The sequence below is a fragment of the Nicotiana tomentosiformis genome, chromosome 11 (genome assembly GCF_000390325.3).
Source record: "Nicotiana tomentosiformis chromosome 11, ASM39032v3, whole genome shotgun sequence".
NCBI lineage: Eukaryota > Viridiplantae > Streptophyta > Magnoliopsida > Solanales > Solanaceae > Nicotiana > Nicotiana tomentosiformis.
The window spans coordinates 37,304,162-37,323,775 of NC_090822.1; the positions used below are offsets into that span (position 1 = coordinate 37,304,162).

The 19,614-nt window shown below is 36.4% G+C and overlaps 1 protein-coding gene across 1 annotated transcript; it reads right to left on the reverse strand.

Moving 5' to 3' along the window:
- Positions 1-251: 251 nt before the first annotated feature.
- LOC104117631 (thaumatin-like protein 1b) lies at positions 252-1,353 on the reverse strand. Its single transcript, XM_009628706.4, has 2 exons — positions 1,277-1,353; positions 252-1,025 (listed from the first exon to the last, which is right to left on the reverse strand). Exons 1-2 carry the CDS (start codon positions 1,326-1,328, stop codon positions 355-357), a joined length of 723 nt encoding a protein of 240 aa, XP_009627001.1. The 5' UTR covers positions 1,329-1,353; the 3' UTR covers positions 252-354.
- Positions 1,354-19,614: the final 18,261 nt, after the last annotated feature.

A 19,614-nucleotide genomic window follows, 5' to 3' on the forward strand; every position in this document is an offset into this window, starting at 1 on the left:
TTGATTTATCTAGCAGGTTGGGTTAAGTGCCATCACGACTAGTGGATTTTGCGTCGTAACATTTTTTTAAATACTTTTTGCCAATTTAGAAACTATATAAAAAATAATAAATATAATTTTAGTAATTAAAGATATTTAAAAATGTTTGGAAACTTCATGGTAAAAAAAAAGAAGAAGGTTCAACTTCCCAATAATAAGCCTCGTAAAATAGGGTAGAGCGAGTAAAACAGATTTAACAAAAAGGTCTTCAATCTTTTTATTTCCAGATAAATCAAGTAGGTGGCTGGACATAAGGTAAGCAAATCATAGCTCTAATACATGTAATCTCTCAGATTTAATTCTTGTGTAACAAACTTATGGGCAGAAAGTAATCAAATAGTCAGCTCCAGTACATGTAAATGTGCTAGTTGCATCATCATAAGCATAACTATAAGCTTGAGGACACAGATGTTTGAATTGTAAAGAGTATTTCGTTGGTTTGCAAGTTTGTGGAGAACTATATGGACCAGTGCAACAATATTGTGGCTGTTGAAATGCCAGGCATGCACTTTTGCACCCAATGACACCACCATCTGGATCTTTTACTGCTAACTCATCTGGACATCCGTGATTATTGATATCAACTGGACAACTTGTTGAGTTGCAATCAACTCTATTTTGAGGGACAATAGAGACTGGTAAATTAAAACCATCGACCAAGCTAATATCATAAAAGTCTTTGCCTCCAAACCCTGCTAATGTGAATTCGACAAGGGATGCTGGTGGAGCTGCACCGTTACCGTTGCAAGTTACTTGGCCACTCCCACAATCTCCACTACGACAAGTGAATTTTCCAGTCGCATCATTCGAGCAAACGAATCTTGCCCATACTCTTCCTGACCATGAATTTGGTACCTGAAGAGTTTGTGAAGCTTGTGATGCTAATTCAAATCCTGTTAGCAATTGGGGTCCTTGACCAGTAAGTGTAGCTGGCCAAATTGTGTAAGGGCAATTATTTTTTATTATGAAGTTGGCTGCATAAGATCCTGCAATATTAACAGTGTAAACATTAGCGTAAACAGAAACACTATTTTACAAATCTAATGCACAACCTAAATGTTCTTTTCCCACGTTCTCCCCTTCAATAATGGAAAGAGGAAAAGAAAAGATTGAATTGATGTAAAGCCTTGCAAACAACATGCTATAGGGATTGACTGCTTTGTGATACTAATTAAAAAAGGAAACTAAAGTAGATTGGCTAATTGAGTTAAAGGTTAGGAAAAAAGAGTAAGATTACCCTGGAGGAAGAACATAAAAAAGATAACACTCATGGAGAATGTTACGGCCATTGTTGAATGCTTTGGTCAAAGATTTTATTGTATAAAATGAAAAATAGACATTGGTCTGAGTTTATATAGGAAATTTTGGAACAGAAGTCAAAGAAGAAATTTGTTTAAGAAATTACTGGTCATCCTTACTTTGTCTTAAGGTAACGTAGTACTTAATAAATCCGATCTGCGATTCTGTCCGTTACATAATTGGCAAGAACATAAGGTGACTTAGCAAAATAAGTGTTAATGCTACATCTGACCTTGGTCCTTTCTGTTGACATAATAAATGCAATTTTATTTTGAGTAATAACATTTCTAGTATTGCAAGTGCAGCAAATCTTATATTTCACACCATTCACAAGATCAAGTTACGAGATTATCTATATCTAAATCTATATCTATATTATCATAAAATTACAAATATTAAGAAGCTAAATATTGAACGACAAAAATATTCTCAAAATATTAATTGGCTTTTATACCTTAATAATTTATTATGTGTAAAAGCACGAAGAACCTTAACGAAATATCATTCGTCTTTTTTTACCTTTTATAAATAGGTTTAGGCAGAATAGCCTAATAGATACCTCTACTTGTTCGGTTTTGACATCCCGGTCCCCATACTTGGAGATGGTGGTGGATTTGGGGGTTTAAAAGATGGTGGATTTTCTAGTGACTTGATTTAGGAGATGGGATATTTATTTTTCACTGATTTGAAGGTTCTTGTTTACTAATTTAAAGGTCGACTATACAGAGGAGTTGGGTTTTTGACATTATTTTCGGAAAGTAAGAAAGAGAGAAAAATGGAGGAGGGGTCGCTATGGATTTTTCGGTTATTTTTCAGGGGTCGTTGTCACGTATGATCTTTTTTTTTTCTTCTGAAGGTATCATGTGGAGAATTTTACACATATTAAATTGGATACTTTTATTATATTTGATTTCAATAAAAATGAACAAAATGAAATGTTCAATGGATTTCTATGGAAAATCGGCTGATTTGGTTTTGCAAACATTAAGAAAGAGAAATGATGGATTTTGGTTCAGAATTGAAAGGGATATGAGATGATGAATTTTGGTTCTCAAATAGAGAGTTATGTTAAGGCTAAGCCCTTCCTTCATTTTGGCATAATCTCGTAACTACATGTGTTTGATAATGAGGCATAAAGAGAAGTTCATACTCCCGAATTTATATACATTATCCTAGTTACATAAGTTACAGTATTCTCCCTTATCGAGACTTTAGATTCAATTGAGTATTGTCTTTTTCCAGTCAAGAGAGTAGAGGGTCTATATATATACAGTATTACAATATGTTCACCACCATCGAGCTATAATCGAGGGGCAGGCCCCTATTGGGCAACCTCTTATTAGATGGAAAGTTATATACCGAGCCTACTGCGGTCGAGTGCCTATGAGCGAGCCCAGCATGGAAGAGATACAGAGCCTAGTATGGACGAGCGCCTATGAGCGAGCCTACTACGGCGGAGCAGTTACACGTTCTGAACCTTATAGGGCCGAACATCTATTTTATTTACTATATTGAGATAGTTGAGTCAGTATCACTAGGCAAGTATATCTCCAGATCATCTTTGACTCCCGGTTACTTTAAGTTATTATATTATCAGTTCAGTTTCAGCTTTTAGTTATTTCATTACCTTGCATACTCGGTACGTTATTTGGTACTGACGTCCCTTTTTTCGGGGACGCTACATTTCATGCGTGCAGGTTTAGACAGACAGACAGGTAGACCTCCTCAGTAGGTGTAGCCCGAGTTCAGCTTTATCAGTAAGCTCCACGTCCTTCGGAGTTGTCGGGTCTAGAGTTTTGTGTATATAAGTTATGGGTAGATCGGGGCCCTGTTCCGATCACAGTACATCCATCAGTAGAGGCTTATAGACACATCTTGTCAGTTAGTGCAGTATGTCGGGCTTGTAGGCCTTGTATGTATATTTTGTTGGTTTGTCAGGTATAGTAGTTGTAACGGCCTTGTCGGCCTAGCTTTATATTGATGTTTAGTCAGCATTAGCTTCCGTTCAGTTTTATATTTTTTTTCGCCAATTATCTTGCAATGTGGCCACGACCAAAGTATGACATTATATGTTCAGAGTCTCTTAGTCGCAAGTTGGTACGCAAGTATAGGTGAGGCACCGGGTGCCGGTCTCGCCCGCCAGGTTCGGGGCGTGATAAGAATTAGTGTTTCTGCACCATCAGTGGTTCCCAAATGCAAACCAAGCGCGGTTGTGATGTTGAATTTGCGATGAAGATGTTGCAATTGCGACGTATGCAACTGGGTAAAAGGGAACATTTTCGAGATTAACTCTTTTATTGTATTTTTGAGACATAGACTATATAAGGAGGCAATTTCTGTGAGGGTTTTCTTTTCAAATTCAAAGATTAGTGATTTTAATTTTGTTTTAATTTATTTCCATAATTTTTCATAGCTTTTTATCCCAAAATCTAGGATTTTAGTGAGTAGAAATAGGATTTTGGGTAGTAACCTATGAAAGTGAATTATGAAAATATAGACCTCAAATTGAGATCGGATCTCAAAATAAAATACATATTTGGACTCGGTGAAGAATGGGTAATCAGGGATTAGTCTTAATTTTAGATTTCGATCATGTGAGCCCTAGTTGGCTTTTTATTGGCTTTTCAAAATATGATAAAGATCAAACCATTTGAGTATTATTTGACTACATTCGAATTGTTAGGAAGATTGTTCTAAAGGAAAAGCGATGTTGGAGAGTTAGTGTGTTTCGGAAGGAGGTAAGTATCTTGTTTAACCTTGATTTAAGAGAATTAGGTTGTACTTGGATCTATTTGCTAAGTACTAAATGTGTTGGGGGCGACGCATATGCAGACAAATACATATGTGTTTGTCATGGCTAAATCATGCGGGTGGAATTAGCCTTCTTCATGTCTTGTTTGCTTCATGCATCATCCTCTTATGCTTTATAAAGTTCATGAAACTTATTCTGCAAAAGTTATGTATTATCTCATGTGGTGTATCATGTTGAATCACTCCACTTAATGTTATTTATGCTTATTACCTGCATGAACTGATTTACGTATGCTAGGTGGGTTTCACAACCAAAAATCACAACCAAAGGGTCGTGATGGTGCCTAACCTACTTGCTAGACAAGCCAACACATAACGTTAACAAAATAAGCAAGGCTAATATATAATTGTATAATATCATAAACAAGAGTAAAAGCTCCATAATATATAACAATTCTAAAACCCATGCAGCTGTCATAACACCTGCCAAGACTGGTGTCACTTAGTACACGAGCCACTAAGAGTACTAAATACAAGGTAAGAAATGAAATTCAATATTGTCTTATATAATTAAACAATAACAAAGATAAGGAAGGTGACTCCAGAGTTTGCAAACTACCTCAACTCTCCCAGATGTCCAAGCTAATCCCCCTCAGGTCTCCGCTTGGACTAATGCCTGAATCTGTACAATAAGTACAGAAGTGTAGTATGAGTACAGCCAACTCAATGTACTAATTAAGTATCGAGCCTAACCTTGACGAGATAGTGATAAGGCTATTTACTATATAAACTTGTGCATTTAATAAGCAAGAGAAATAGCAAGAGGAAAAAAAATAGTAATAATAGGAATAAAAGCAGAAAATAGTAAAATGATTAAATATAAGAAATGAAAACTATGTTTCTCAACTTAAAGTACTCAAACCTTGTCACGACGCAAAATCCACCAAGGGCCGTAATGGCACCTAACCTCCAAGACTATGTAAGCTCATCACAATAACAACATTCAACCAATAACACACGATACAATATGTTTGAATCATCACAAATAGCAGAAATAGTAATCAACATAAGCCAATACAGCGATACATAATACCAATTTCCAAAACCAAGCAGTACAAAGTTATGAACTCTAAACCGAATACATAACAAGTCTCAAAAGTTCAATGTTGTGTGAAAGTAATACAACAATATGAAATAGGGCTAGGGGACTCCAAGGGTCTGCGATGGTCATGCAACACTACCTCAAATCCTCTCGATCATCAAACTTGCTCACTCACGAGGTTCGCTGCCTCCAACACCCTGATCTGCACAAAAATATGAAGACCTATAGTATGAGTACATGACAACGTGTGCTCAGTATGACAAACCTCGGTGAAGCAGTGACGAGTTTCAAGTAACGTGATACTCCCTAATCAAAGAACATGTGCCGTAATTATAATAACGTGCAACAAGAATATGACAAAATGCAATATCATCAACTCAATAAAACATGAGATATCAATTCATCAAAGGTAAATCCATGTTGACAATAAAACCATCAAATAATAACAAAGGCATAGGATATCATGTTAAATGCAACATGAAAACATGTAAAATACCACCCTTATATTCCACTCATCATCAACCGAGAATGCCACCCTTACACTCAATTCATCATCAACCGAGAATGCCACACTTATACTCCCCATCAAAATCAATTACATCAATCAAAGTACCATAATTTGCGTGTGCATGGTCAAGAGAGAAACATGAGAGGATGAACCTATAAGGATGGATCTACATCCACACGCTGCACGGCAAAAAACTCATATTATAACAGTAAGCACAATCACATGGCAAAGACCTCGTGCCACAATATCATTACAATTGCATGGCAAATACCTCATGCCACAATATCATCACAATCACACATCAAAGACCACATGTATACACCAATCAATCCACTCATCATATCCACATGTGCCATGATCATGACAATTCAATATGCCAAATTATCATCAAAAGACATATGCTCTTAATTCGTCAACAAAGTGGACAAGGACATAATAATATTAAAACGTGGGCGAGTATTCAAAATATATATAAATCATGAATACGACTAAATCAACTATAGAAACCAAGTTCGCGTAGTCATAAAATGATTAAGCACATTTCATATAAGGCATGTAATAAAAATAAGATATATTAGAAGCCTAAAGTCTAATCCAATCATAAAGCACCCATAGCACCCGTGTACACGCTCGTAACCTCGCGTACGCGTTGATTTTCACATATTACAATTAGGAACATAAGGCAAAAGCCTAAGGGTTATTCTCTCACACAAGATTAGGCAAGATACTTAGCTCAACAAGCCCAAGTCAACCTTCTAAAATAGCCCCTCTTTTAGAAATCACCTCCAACCAACTCGAATCTAGCAAAAATTAACTCAATAACATCAAAAAATGTTGTAGCAGTTAATTCCAAGTAATAAAATTTCAATCTTTATCCAACTATCAAAAAGTCAATAAAAGTCAACCTCAGGCCCACACAGTCAAAACTCACGTCAAGGGATAGATCCCGACTACCTGTAACCCTACGAGTTCAAAATGATTAGATTCTAAAATCGAGTCCAAATAGACTCCCAAACCCCGAAATTTATACTCTACAAAATTATAGTCAAAACCCCTAAATTTCTCTTTCAAATCCCATAATCTATGTGTGATAATCCATGGAGAAACAAGATATAACATCAAAATCAAGTCGAAATCTCTTACCCTCTTTCCTTGTCGAAAATCCTCTTCAAAAATCGCCCCTCTCCAAGTCTATGGTTCAAAATATGAGAGAATAGGCTGAAATCCCGAAATATAATACTTAAGTGTTTAGCCCAGCCACACCCTTCGTGAACGCGGTCACTACCTCAGGTTCGGAAAACACAAAAGTGTCACAACCTCAAATAACCTACGCGAACGCCGTAGAGACCTTGAGAATGAGATGCACAGCCTCCACAGGCCTACGTGAACACGAGCCCCTTGAAACGATCGAAGGCCAAGCTCCAGTCGACTCCTAGCCTACGTCACTACTATGCGAATTCCACCACCAAGGCATGAACGTGAAAACCAATCTTCCACACCTATCATGAGTATGACACCCGAGTCGCGAAAGCGAAGAACAACTTTCCTAGTACAAAAATAACCCTCCGCGAATGCGATGTAATGCCCGTGAACACGAAGAAGGACCTAGCACCAACAAAATTCTGCAATTCCAACCATACTCCAGGTTGTCCAGAACTCACCCGAGCCACTCGGGACCCCATCCAATTACACTAACCAGTCCATAAATACTACCTGGACCCGTCCAAAGTCTCAAAACATGTACGATAACATCAAGTCAATGAATCAAAGGCCAAAATACAAGTCAAACTTCACTTATCTTCAAGAACTTCTAACTTCAAACCAAATCGTCTGATTCAAGCCTAACCAATCCGGAATACAAACAAACTTTGCACATAAGTCTTAGATGACAAAATGAACTACTCCAAGTTTCAAAACAACAATCCGAACCCGATATTATCAAAGTCAACTCCCGGTCAAACTTGAGAACTTTGCAAACCTTCGAATTGCCAACTATAGGCAAATAGAGCCAAAACATCCTAGGAACCTCCTAAAAAAATTCTAACATATGCCTAAATCCAAAAATTATATGAATCTATTGAAACTATCAAATCACGAATCTGTGGTCGTTTATAGAAAGGTCAGATCTTGGTCAACTCTTACAACTTAAACTTCTAACAATGGAACTAAGTGTTCCAATTCACTCCAAAACCTTCCCAAAACGAAACCAACCATCCCTGCAAGTCATAAAACAACAACTAAGCATACAAGAATCATCAAATGGGGAAACGAGACTCAAATACACAAAATGACCATTCAAGCCATTACATTCTCCCCCTCTTAAGCAAATGTTCATCCTAAAATGAGTTTAGAATTATAGCAGAAATGCCAAAAAAGGTGAGTATATATGTTTCGCATATCATGCTTGATCTACCAAGTTTCCTCCTTAGCTGGTTGACCTCTCCACTGCACCTTCAATGATGCGATCTCCTTATACCTGAGCATCCAAACCTGCCTATCCAAAATAGCCATCAACTCATCCTCATAAGCCAGATTCTTATCCAACAATACTGTATTAAAGTCTAAAACATGGGACATATCGTCCTGATACTTCTGAAGCATGAAAAGATGAAATAATGTATGAACCCCTGAAAGTCTAGGAGGCAAGTCGAGTCTATAAGCAAACTCACCAACGCTCTCCAGCACCTAAAAACGACCAATAAGAATCCATCTTAACTTGCCCTTCTTCCCAAACCTCATAACGTCTTTCATAGGCGAAACCCTAAGAAGAACCTTCTCGCCCTACATGAAATCCACTTCATGAATCTTCCGAGCCGCATAACTCTTTTGTCTAGACTGGGCTGTGCAAATTCTTTCCTGAATCAACTTCATCTTCTCTAAAGCATCACGAACCAAGTCTATGCCCAATAACCTAGCCTCCCGAGGCTCAAACTAACCAACCAGAGACGATATCGCCTCCCATATAAGGCCTCATACAGAGCTATTTGGATACTAAAATGGTAGATGTTATTGTAGATAAACTTTGCTAATGGTATAAACTGGTCCCAGTAATCTCCGAAATCAATATTGCATGCCCTTAATACATCCTCTAATTTTTGAATGGTACACTCAAACTTCCCATCCGTCTGAGGGTGAAATTTAGTAGTAACTCAACCTGCATGCCCAACTCACACTAAACCGCCCTCCAAAAGTGTGAAGTAAACTGAGTGCCACGATCTGAGATGATAAAAACAGGTACACCAAGTAAGCGAACAATCTCTCTGATGTAGATCCTAGCCAACTACTCTATAGTGTAGGATTATGACCCAAATGAAATGCACCGACTTGGTCAACCAATCAGCAATGACCCAAATGACATCAAATATCAAAGTTTGTGACAAACCTACCACAAAGTCCATAGTAATACGCTCCCACTTCCACTCTGATAGATCAATATTCTGAAGCAAACCATCGGTTTCTAATGCCCATGCTTGACCTGTTGGAAATTCAAACACCTAGAAACATGCCCAACAATGTCTTTCTTCATCCTCATCCAACAATAATGCTGCTTCAAGTCAAGATATATCTTCCTAGCACCTAAATTAATAGAATAACACAAACTATGAGGCCTCCTCAAGAATTAACTCTCTTAAGCCATTGACCTTAGGAACACAAACTTGACCATGAAGTCGCAATACACCATCATCACCAATAGTCACCTCCTTAGCATCACAATGTTGCACAGTGTGCTTAATGATAAGGAAGTGGGGATCATCAAAATGACGAGCATTAATGCACTCAAACAAGGATGACCGAGAAACACCGTAAGGAAGGACTCTGCTCGGCTCTGAAATATCCAGTCTCACAAATCTATTGGCCAATGCCTCAACACCATAGCTAAAGGTCTCTCCCCAATTGGAATGAATGCTATACTCCCCATACTCTCCACCTTTCTACTCAACGCGTCTACTACCATATTAGTCTTTCATAGATGATAGAGAATAGTGATGTCATAATCCTTCATCGGCTCCATCCACCTCCGCTGCCTCAAATTCTTTTTTTTAACCTAAATAGATGGTGAAAACTCAAATGATCCATATACACTTGAGAAGACACGCCATATAAATAATACCTCCAAATCTTGAGTGTGCGCATAATATGTAGCCTCTAACTCCAAATCATGTATCAGATAGTTCTTCTCACGAGACTTCAATTGGCACAATGCATAGGATATCATCCTACTGTCTTGTATCAACACATACCCAAGAAAAACACACGAAGCATCACAATAGACCATATATAACCCCAATCTTGAAGCCAGTACCAAAACTTGAGCGGTAGTTAAAGTAGTCTTGAGCTTCTGAAATCTCTCCTCACACTCGTCAAACCACTTAAATGGAGCACCATTTTGAGTCAGCTTGGTCAATGGAGCTATAATTGACAAGAAACACCCCACGGAGTGATGATAGTAGCCAGCCAAACATAGAAAACGCATGGTCTCCATGGCCGTAGAAGGTTTGAGCTAACTTTGCAATGCCTCATTCTTATTCGGATCCACTTTGCTCCCCTTTTAGACACCACGTAGCCCAAGAATGCCACTAAATACAACTACAACTCACACTTAAAGAACTTGACATATATGTTCTTCTCCCTCAGAATCTGGAGCATAATCCTCAAATGCTGCTCGTGCTCCTCCCTACTATGGGAATAAACCAAGATTTCATCAATAAACACAAGGACGAAAGAATCCAAATAAGGCTAGAATACAATGTTCATCAAATGCATGAAAGTTGTTGCGACATTAGTCAAACCAAAAGATATCACCAAGAACTCATAATATCCATAATGGGTCCTAAAAGCTATCTTACGAAGGTCCGAAGCCCTGATCTTCAACTGATGGTACCCCGATCTCAAGACAGTCTTTGAGAACACCTTAGCACCCTAAATTTGATCAAACAAGTCATCAATGCAAGGCAAGGTATATTATTCTTGATGATAACCTTGTTCAATTGCCTATAGTCAATGCACATCCTCATGGAACCGTCTTTCTTCTTCAATAATAATAGTGGAGCACCTCAAGGTGATAAACTCGACCTGATGAAACATTTATCCAACAATTCCTACAATTGTTCCTTCAATTCATTCAACTCTACTGGCGCCATGCGATATGATGGAATAGATATGGACTAAGTGCCCGGTGCCAAATTAATATGAAAATCAATATCCTTATCGAGTGGCATGCCTGGTAGGTGTGCAGGGAACACATTTGGAAATCCTCTCACCATGGTGACTAAATCAAATGTAAGAGTATTGGAAGTGACATCTCTAAGAAAGGATAAGTACACCAAACATCCTTTCTCAACTATCCATTGAACCTTCAGAAAAGAAACAATTCTTCTAGGAATATGACCCAAGGAACCTCTCCATTCCAACCTTGGCAACCCAGGCATAGCCAATGTCATGGTGTTACCGTGATAATCAATAATAGCATGGTACGGAGATAACCAATCCATTTTCAAAATCACATCAAAGTATACAATATTAAGCAACACAAGATCAACCCCAGTCTCATAGCCCCCAATAGTAACCACACAAGAATGGTAGACACGATCCACCATAATAAAATCCCTAACTTGTATAGACACAAAAATAGGAGTATCCAAAGAATCACGAGAAGATTCCTTGAGTAGAAAGACGAAAAGTATAGAGAGTTTGGCATTTATTCTAGGTGAGGAGAAGCTTTTGGCTATGGATGTTCAGGCCTTGGCTAACAAATTTGTGAGATTATATATTTTTGAGCCTAATAGGTTTCTTGTTTATGTTATTGCACAACAATCTTTGTTTGAGAATATTAAGGCTCGCTAGTGGGATGATCCATATTTGTTGGTACTTAAGGACACGGTGCATCGAGATGGTGCAAAGAAGATAGTTATTGGAGATGATGGTGTATTACGACTTCAAGGTGGGATTTGTGTTCCTAATATTGATGGTTTAAGGGAGTTGATTCTTGAGGAGGCTCATAGTTCGAGCTATGCTATTCATCGAGGTGTCATGAAGATGTATCGTGACTTGAAGAAGTACTACTCAAGGAGAAATATTAAGAAGAACATTGTTGGGTATGTTTCACGGCTTTTGAATTTCTAGTAAGTGAAGCATGAACATCAAAAACTAGGTGGTTTGAATTAGAGGTTGGTTAGACCGGATTGGAAGTGGGAGTAATGTAATGATCTGATAGGTCATTTTGAATTCTAGATTTCTGTTTTGTAATCCGAGGCCTTGAATAGAATCATTTGATGTTTCATGACTTGTGTGTATGGTTCGTTTTGATTTTCAGAAAGTGTAAAGAACCTTGAATCGGGTGTTTTGATGATTCCACTAGGTTTGTATGATGAATTTGGACTTGTATGTAGGTTTTGTTTGGGGTCCTAAATTATCGGAGGCCGTTCCGGCGCTTATACTTGAAAGTTAAAAAATTTGAACTAATGAACTTTTGAATCATTGGTTTGATAGTTTTTTTTGCAACTATACTACTAGGTGATTCACCTAGTAGCTGTTATATATAATAAATCCTAAATTGGGTGAAGCTTACAAAATGTTCAAAAAAACTACAAACAAACAATACGACAAAGAAATCCAATGGCTATTCCTACCAAATACAATGCAGCAGTAGCGTAATTAAAGATGGAAAATACAAGGATAGTAATTTGAAACATCCAATTATTGCCGACGACCATAAATGCACACACCAGTTGCTAACAATTTATTGTAGCACCTTCAAAGCTCTCACCAAGTGCCATTTGTTGCAATCCAAAGGAATAGGTATGTTTAAATCCAGTAGTTGTAAAGCAAAGCATTTTGGATATTGTGAACTTGGGGCTGAAAATTCCAGCATCATTGTTGATACATTGAACATGAATTTGAGATGAAAGCAGAATAAAGACAGAAATTCATGCTTTAGACATGAGGACAATATAATGTCTTCTCATCTCCAGATTGAGAATGCATGTACACTAATACCACTAGCTAATGATATGACACTCTACTGTAAATACTATGAACAGATACAAGCAACAGTTTTCCTTGTATTTCATGTGAATAGATATCTTAAATTTGATATTCCAGCGCCAACAATTCATACACAAAGAAGATGATAAAATGTGCAGCCATACAATTCTGTGAATAAATGCAATCACAGCTAGTATAAGCCTTATACCTTGTGAACTCTTGTTGGATTCTATGAGATGCCTGCTTGACTCCATGGCTCTGTATGATGTTAAACAACCCCCAAAATGTGCATGATAACATGTTATTACCACTGAGAAATAGTCTAACACCACACATACATTACACAGTAGTCAAGCTCAGGCCATGTGATAACTATCAGTGTAGGTACATCATATTGCTGTCCAAGCCAAGCTGCTTGTGATTAGCAGGATAACTTCCAGTTTTCTGAACCTAATATGTACTGACATCTATGTTGCTGAAGTATTGTTGCATTCATGTGTTGATCAACACCCACAATGAGCATAGAGCAGATTGATCATTCTTTGAAATGAAAGTCCAGTTTATTAATTCTCCATATTAGTAGCTTCTCTTACTTTCTGAGTAATTACAGCAGATTGCTGACCACTTCAAGCTGATTGAAATTGATCTGTATAGTAGGATAACTTCTAGTTTTCTCTGGGAGTAGATACTGATATCTGTGTTGCTAAGGTGCTATTATAATGTGTTGATCAAATCCCTTAATGAGCATTATAATATGCTAAAACCACATGGGATTGATAGTATAACAGATAGGCAGATGCCTCAAAAGTTTGAGCTTATATGTGGAACCCGCAAGAAGTAGCAAACAAGTTAGTTTTGAAAAATCTCCTCCTAGGTTGTGTTGGTTGTAAGTGTTGGTAGAATGTCCTGTATTCTACTTGGAATTCTGTATTATGAATTAATACAGGAGAATTAGAGGAGTATGTTGAGCATATGTTGACACAGTTAAGTGCAGCTGATGATCTGATGTATGTCCCAGAGGTGGTTGCTCAGAACAAGCAAACAGACATTTTTGACTTGTGCATTTGTAATGGAGTGGTGCTTTTGACCATTGATGTATCCTTAGTAGATTGAGCATTGTAAAGGCTGATAATATATGCTGTCATAACCTTAATCCACTACATGATTCAGTATAGTCATTACTCATAGTAGTATCTGTTCAATCGACAAACCAATCTGTTCCAGAAATCATAATTGCACCAATAGATATGATTTGATGCTGCTGAAACCAGGGCTTCATGTTGATTTGCTGAAATTGTAGAGCTTGACCATTATATGAAATGAGATGTTGGTATATTTGTACAAGATCAAGATCACTCCTAGTCATTGCCTCAGTTAGCTGAACCTTCATTTTTAGCCTACACAATGTAGCAAATAAGTTAAAAGGGGAGTTCATGTTCCCAGTTTCCTGTGTTTTTCTGGAAACATTATAGATGCTTGGGTTGTGAGTGATGTAGGAAAGTTGTGGCTGCTGTTTTGTTATTTTATTGGTTTTGTATGTTGTCAAACTACTCCCAGAATGAGCATTATTCCATGCTAATACAACTGGTAGGTTGTAGTTTTTCATACAATCATGTAATATTTTCACACACCCTGTTAAAGAATGAGAACATTCCTGGTTGTCAAGTTGAAGAATATGAATGTCCTGTAATCAATGTATCACTGAAAAAGCATTATCCAAAATATAGTTATATGCGTTCATGCAATAAGCATTGACATCTCCAACTAGTATTTAATAACAGAACAAACAGACACTGGACGTTAGCTAATTGAACCAATACTTGTTGAGCAGTACTGGTGCTGCAGAAAACCAAACATTTCTGTAACCTCAATTAGCCACAACAGTATGTGTTAATCTCTTGAGATGTGCAAATATTGCCCCATTTTTTTGAGCTTGTTATTGACACATGCAAACTGTAGTAAACAAAGTTAGCAAATGTCTTTGTGCTCCCAGGTTCATGTGTTTTCTGGGAGCAATGAAGAAGTTTTGGATTGCAGGGGAATTGTGGCTGTTGCTTGGTTGGAAAAATGAAGTCACATGAAGTATAGTAGCCATTACCAATCAAGCAACTACATCCTTCAGTTGGAATGTTGTTGAACTGCAAATTCAGTATTACTTGCCCCTCTCCAGATTTGTCTTGTAGATATCATTGTTCTACATTGTTGAGTTGAAATACACAACAAGTAGTCCAGCCTTGCCTTCGTGTGATTTTCTTTAAACAACTAGACTACTTCCACACTGAGCATTGAAGAATGCTAATACCACTGGGTGGCATTCTAACAGAGTCAACATCATTGATATTGAGGAGGCCTTAACACCGATGTTTGTATTGAATGAAGCAGCAGAATAACTATATTTTGGTGTTGTGCAATAACAGCTATAACCAAACAAACATGTACACCATACAAATGAGATCAACTGCATGCTTATGAAGGCTAGTTGGTGGAGAAGTGATTGTTGTTATAAAGTGGTGGGTTTCTATTAATTAGGTGGTTCCAAAAGATGATTGATGTGTTTTTCTTGCCTATTTACCTTTAAAAGCTTGCCTTTGGTGTTATGCTAACATAATTGTGACTGACCAAGAGGCAAAGCTTTATATGTTGTGCTCATCAATCAAGTTCTCTTCTCTTCACAATCTTAATTCGAATGTTAGAAATTTATGATTTGTTCATGTTGATCAGTTTTTTTGGTGCAATTAGCAATTCATGAAATGACTGAAATATGTGTGTACCTGCAAAAAAGAAAGCTAGGTTAGCAAGAAAGTCAGCAACACTGTTCCCTTCCCTTAGTACATACGGAAAGACAATATTGTAGTTGTTCTTTATATGCTTGAGCTTCCTTACTTCAGCACCTATACACCAGGGAGTTGCCCATTCCTAATCAATTATCTTCCTTATCACCATGGAATCAGTCTCCATAATCAGTGGATGCAGCTGCCTTTCCGCACATTATGCCAACCCCTCCACAATTGACTTTGCTTCTGCTACTATGTTAGTTGTCTCTCCTATCTCATTTGCTTTCGCAAACACCAAATCACCAGCATGATCTCGTAGACAAAACCCATATGAGCTTGGTCCAGGATTGCCTCTTGATGCACCATCAGTATTGTACTTGAACCACACTTCATAAGGAAGCTGCCATGTAACTGTCTTAGTCCCCACATATGGCTTGTAACCTTCAAAGAAGCTTATCATTGGTTTGATGGTTGACTCTTCATTTTGGATGTTATTTTAATGTTTTGAAATTATGAGCAAGTTCGTATTAGGTTTATGTCCTTGTGTAGATGTTTTGAATGGGCCGGGTCCCAGAGGACTCGGGTGAGTTTTAAATTATCTTCGGGAATATTTGGTAAGATTTGCTATTGTTGGGGATGTTGTTGTCACAATTGCGACAAGATTTTCGTAAATACGAGGTCGCATTTGCAACTGTCTTCTCACATTGGCTAGAAAAGGGGGGAAGCTCAATAGTTTGCGATGATATGTGCGCAAACACGAGGTCCACATTTAAGAATGATGGCTCATATTTACGAAGGAGCTCAACCAAAGGGGGTGGTTGCGTTTGCAAAGACGACTGCAAATGAGAAGTTCGCATTTGTGAAGACCAGGCCGCAACTGCGGTTTCTGTACTGACACTGGTTCACAAATGCAAACCAAGTTATCGCATTTGCAGTGACGCATATGTAATAATTCTGTCGCATTTGCGTCATCTGCAATAGGATATAAGGGAAGGGTTTGGAGATTAGCTCATTGTTTTACATTTTAAGACCTAGACTATGAAGGAATCGATTTTTGAGAAGGTTTTCTTCCCAACTTCAAAGGTTAGTGATTTTAACTTAGTTTTGATTTATTTTCATAAATTTCCACGGATTTTCACTCATAAATCTAGGATTCAAAAAGTAGAAATCGGATTTTAGGTAGTAACATAAAAAAGGTAAATTTGGTGATTTAGACCTCAACTCGAGGTCGGATCATGAAACAAAACACATATTTATACTCGGGGAAGATGAGTAATCGGGAATTGGTCTTCAATTCGGATTTTAACCATGTGGGTCAGGGTTGACTTTTTGTTGACTTTTCCAAATATGATTCTTAAGGGTTCCTTAAGCTTGTTTTGACTTATTTGAGTATTATTTGACTAGATTTGAGCTATCTGAAGGCTTGTTCTAAAGGAAAAACTGCAGTGGATGGTTACTTTATTCCAAAAGGAGGTAACTGCCTTGGTTAAAGTTTATTTGCAGGAATTAGGTTGTATTTGGGTCTATTTGCTACGTTCTAAATGTGTTGGGGGCAATGTATACGCATGATGACGGGTGCATATGCGTTTGTCATGGTTAAAGCATGCAGATAAGATTAGCCTTATTTATGTGTTATTTAATCATGTATTATCCCCGTATGATTTAGATATTTCATGAAACTTAATGATTATTCACATACATGTTAATATCTATACTTAAGCCTTGGTGAGATAGTGGGATATTGTGGTTCTTGGGATTTGGCTCGCTTATCTGGGCAAAGCTTATGACTATTCTATCACATAGTTTATTATGATTAACCACTATCCTTAATGTTATTTATGCTTCTTACCTCACTTGGTATTGATTTGCATATGCTTGGTGAGGATGGTAATTATGCACGACGGGTGTTTCCGTACTGTAAGGATGAGTGATTATGCACGACAGGTTTTTTTTTGCTGTGAGATGACGGGCGTTTCCATGCAATGAGGATGAGAGAGATATGCGGGTTTCCATGCGGTGATGATGAGTGAGATATTCGCGGTGAGTGTTTTCGTTCTATTTGATATGGTATCTTTTACTCATTCCTTTATTATGCGGATACGTGGACTTGGTTAGATTATTTCATGGATATCATTTCTTCATCTTTGATCACAGTTGTTGAAAGAAGTTTGGTGGTGATATTTGAGAATCATGATCGTATCGTAGTTGATTATTTCACTATTTCTCGTATTCATTCTTGTTAACTCTTTTGTTAATTATCTTGTTATTTCTATTGCTATCTCTCTTGTTTATCAACTATACAAGTTTATAAAGTAGGTGTCTTGTCTTAGCCTTGCCAGTACCTCGTCGAGGTTAGGCTCGACACTTAGTGAGTATATTGGGTCAGTTGTAATCATACTACACTTCTGCACTTCTTGTGCAGATTCTAGCATTGGTACCATCGAAGTCTCTAGAGGTGCTTAGCCATTACCATTTGGAGACTCGAGGTAGTGCTACATACCCGTTCGTAGACTTTGGAGTCACCTTTACTATTCTTCCAAATTTATTCAGTTTTCTTATAGTTATTTTTATATTATGTGTAATTAAATTTTCTTTATCTTTTAGAATCAAGATACAAATTTGATTTTTAATTTCCTTTAGTAAAACTACCTACATGAGACATTTATTTTGTATTTTAAAATTTTAATTTATTATTAAATATTTTGTATCTAGTAAGAATATTATTTCATATTTCTATCCATAGATTGAGCATTATCATCATATTATTAAGAACTTAGTAATCTCATGTCCAAATAGTCTTTCCCTTCCATTTCAAATATTGTTTTTTTGAATTTTTAACTATTTTCCTTGCTTTTGCTATTATGTTATTTAATATAAAGTATTATTACATTTTTTATGTGACTTTTTATTAACTTGTCATTTCCTTTAATATTATTATCCACTACAATCTTCTAATATAATATAGGTAGATATGTGATATTTTAAATATTAAAATAAATACCTTTTTATTTTTAAATTATTTCTCGAAATTCTTAAATTATTTACATTTGTCAATATAGTTTTTAAGTATTGTATATTTAATTTATTTTATTATATAAACTAAATCTTCGTATAAATATCCTAACATTATCTATAATTTATTTTCGTTGTTCATTTTTTTTTGTTTTTTATTTGTCTATTAGACTTTAGTAATGCGGTGTTATCCATAGCATGACCTTTATTATCATACTTAATAAGTATTTCTCATCTCAAATTTAAATAAATTTTATCCTTCTCTTTGATGATGACATTTGTTTTTATTTTTTTATCTATTTGTTCCTTATTTTGCTATTATAGTATACAATACTTAATATTATTATATTATCATGTGCCTTTTTTTATTATCTTATTTGAATTTAATATTTATTTCTATCGAACTCATTTCAATATAATACAGATGAAAAATAAAAATTATATTAATAGTAACTTTGACTCTATTACTCATATTTTAAAATATGATTTATCTTATCATATTTCAAAAGAGAAAAACCTCACCGCAAATTCAAATAAGTCCTATCCTTCTATTTTCTAAATTGGACCTTATTTTAAAAAATAAAATCATCTTATGGTTTTATATTTAACCTAACCACACTCAATTTAGATATTAATTATAGAAATTATTTTCTTATTTGTTTGAACATATTTGTCATGACCCAAAATCCCAACGAAGGGGTCATGATGGCACCTAATCTACTTGCTAGGCATACTAACACTTAAAAACAATAAAAGAGCAGAACTAAACATTTAACAACATAATATCAAAATAAAGAGTGAAAGCTCTTATAATGTCACGACCAAAAACCCCTCCAAAGGTCCTGATGGCACCTAACCACCAAGACTAGGTAAGCCAACATGCAATAATATTTCAAATAATGAAACAAGATATAATATGCCCGAATCAACATAAAGCGAAATAAGTATTCAACATTAGCTAATACACATATACCATAATACCAAATTTCTAAAATCAGGTAGTACAGAGTCACGTGCTCTAAATCCGAATAGAAGAAGTTATCTCAATAGTACAATATTGTCTAAATGTATTAATAATTGCATAAAGACATGGGAAGGACATTCTGTGACGATCATGCAACACTACCTTGAATCCTTTCTATCAA

Coding starts and splice junctions, on each gene's coding strand:
- LOC104117631 (XM_009628706.4), bottom strand. CDS start 1,328: ATGGCCGTAACATTCTCCATGAGTGTTATCTTTTTTATGTTCTTCCTC. Junction 1,026..1,276: donor TTTTATGTTCTTCCTCCAGG/GTAATCTTACTC, acceptor TTAATATTGCAG/GATCTTATGCAGCCAACTTC.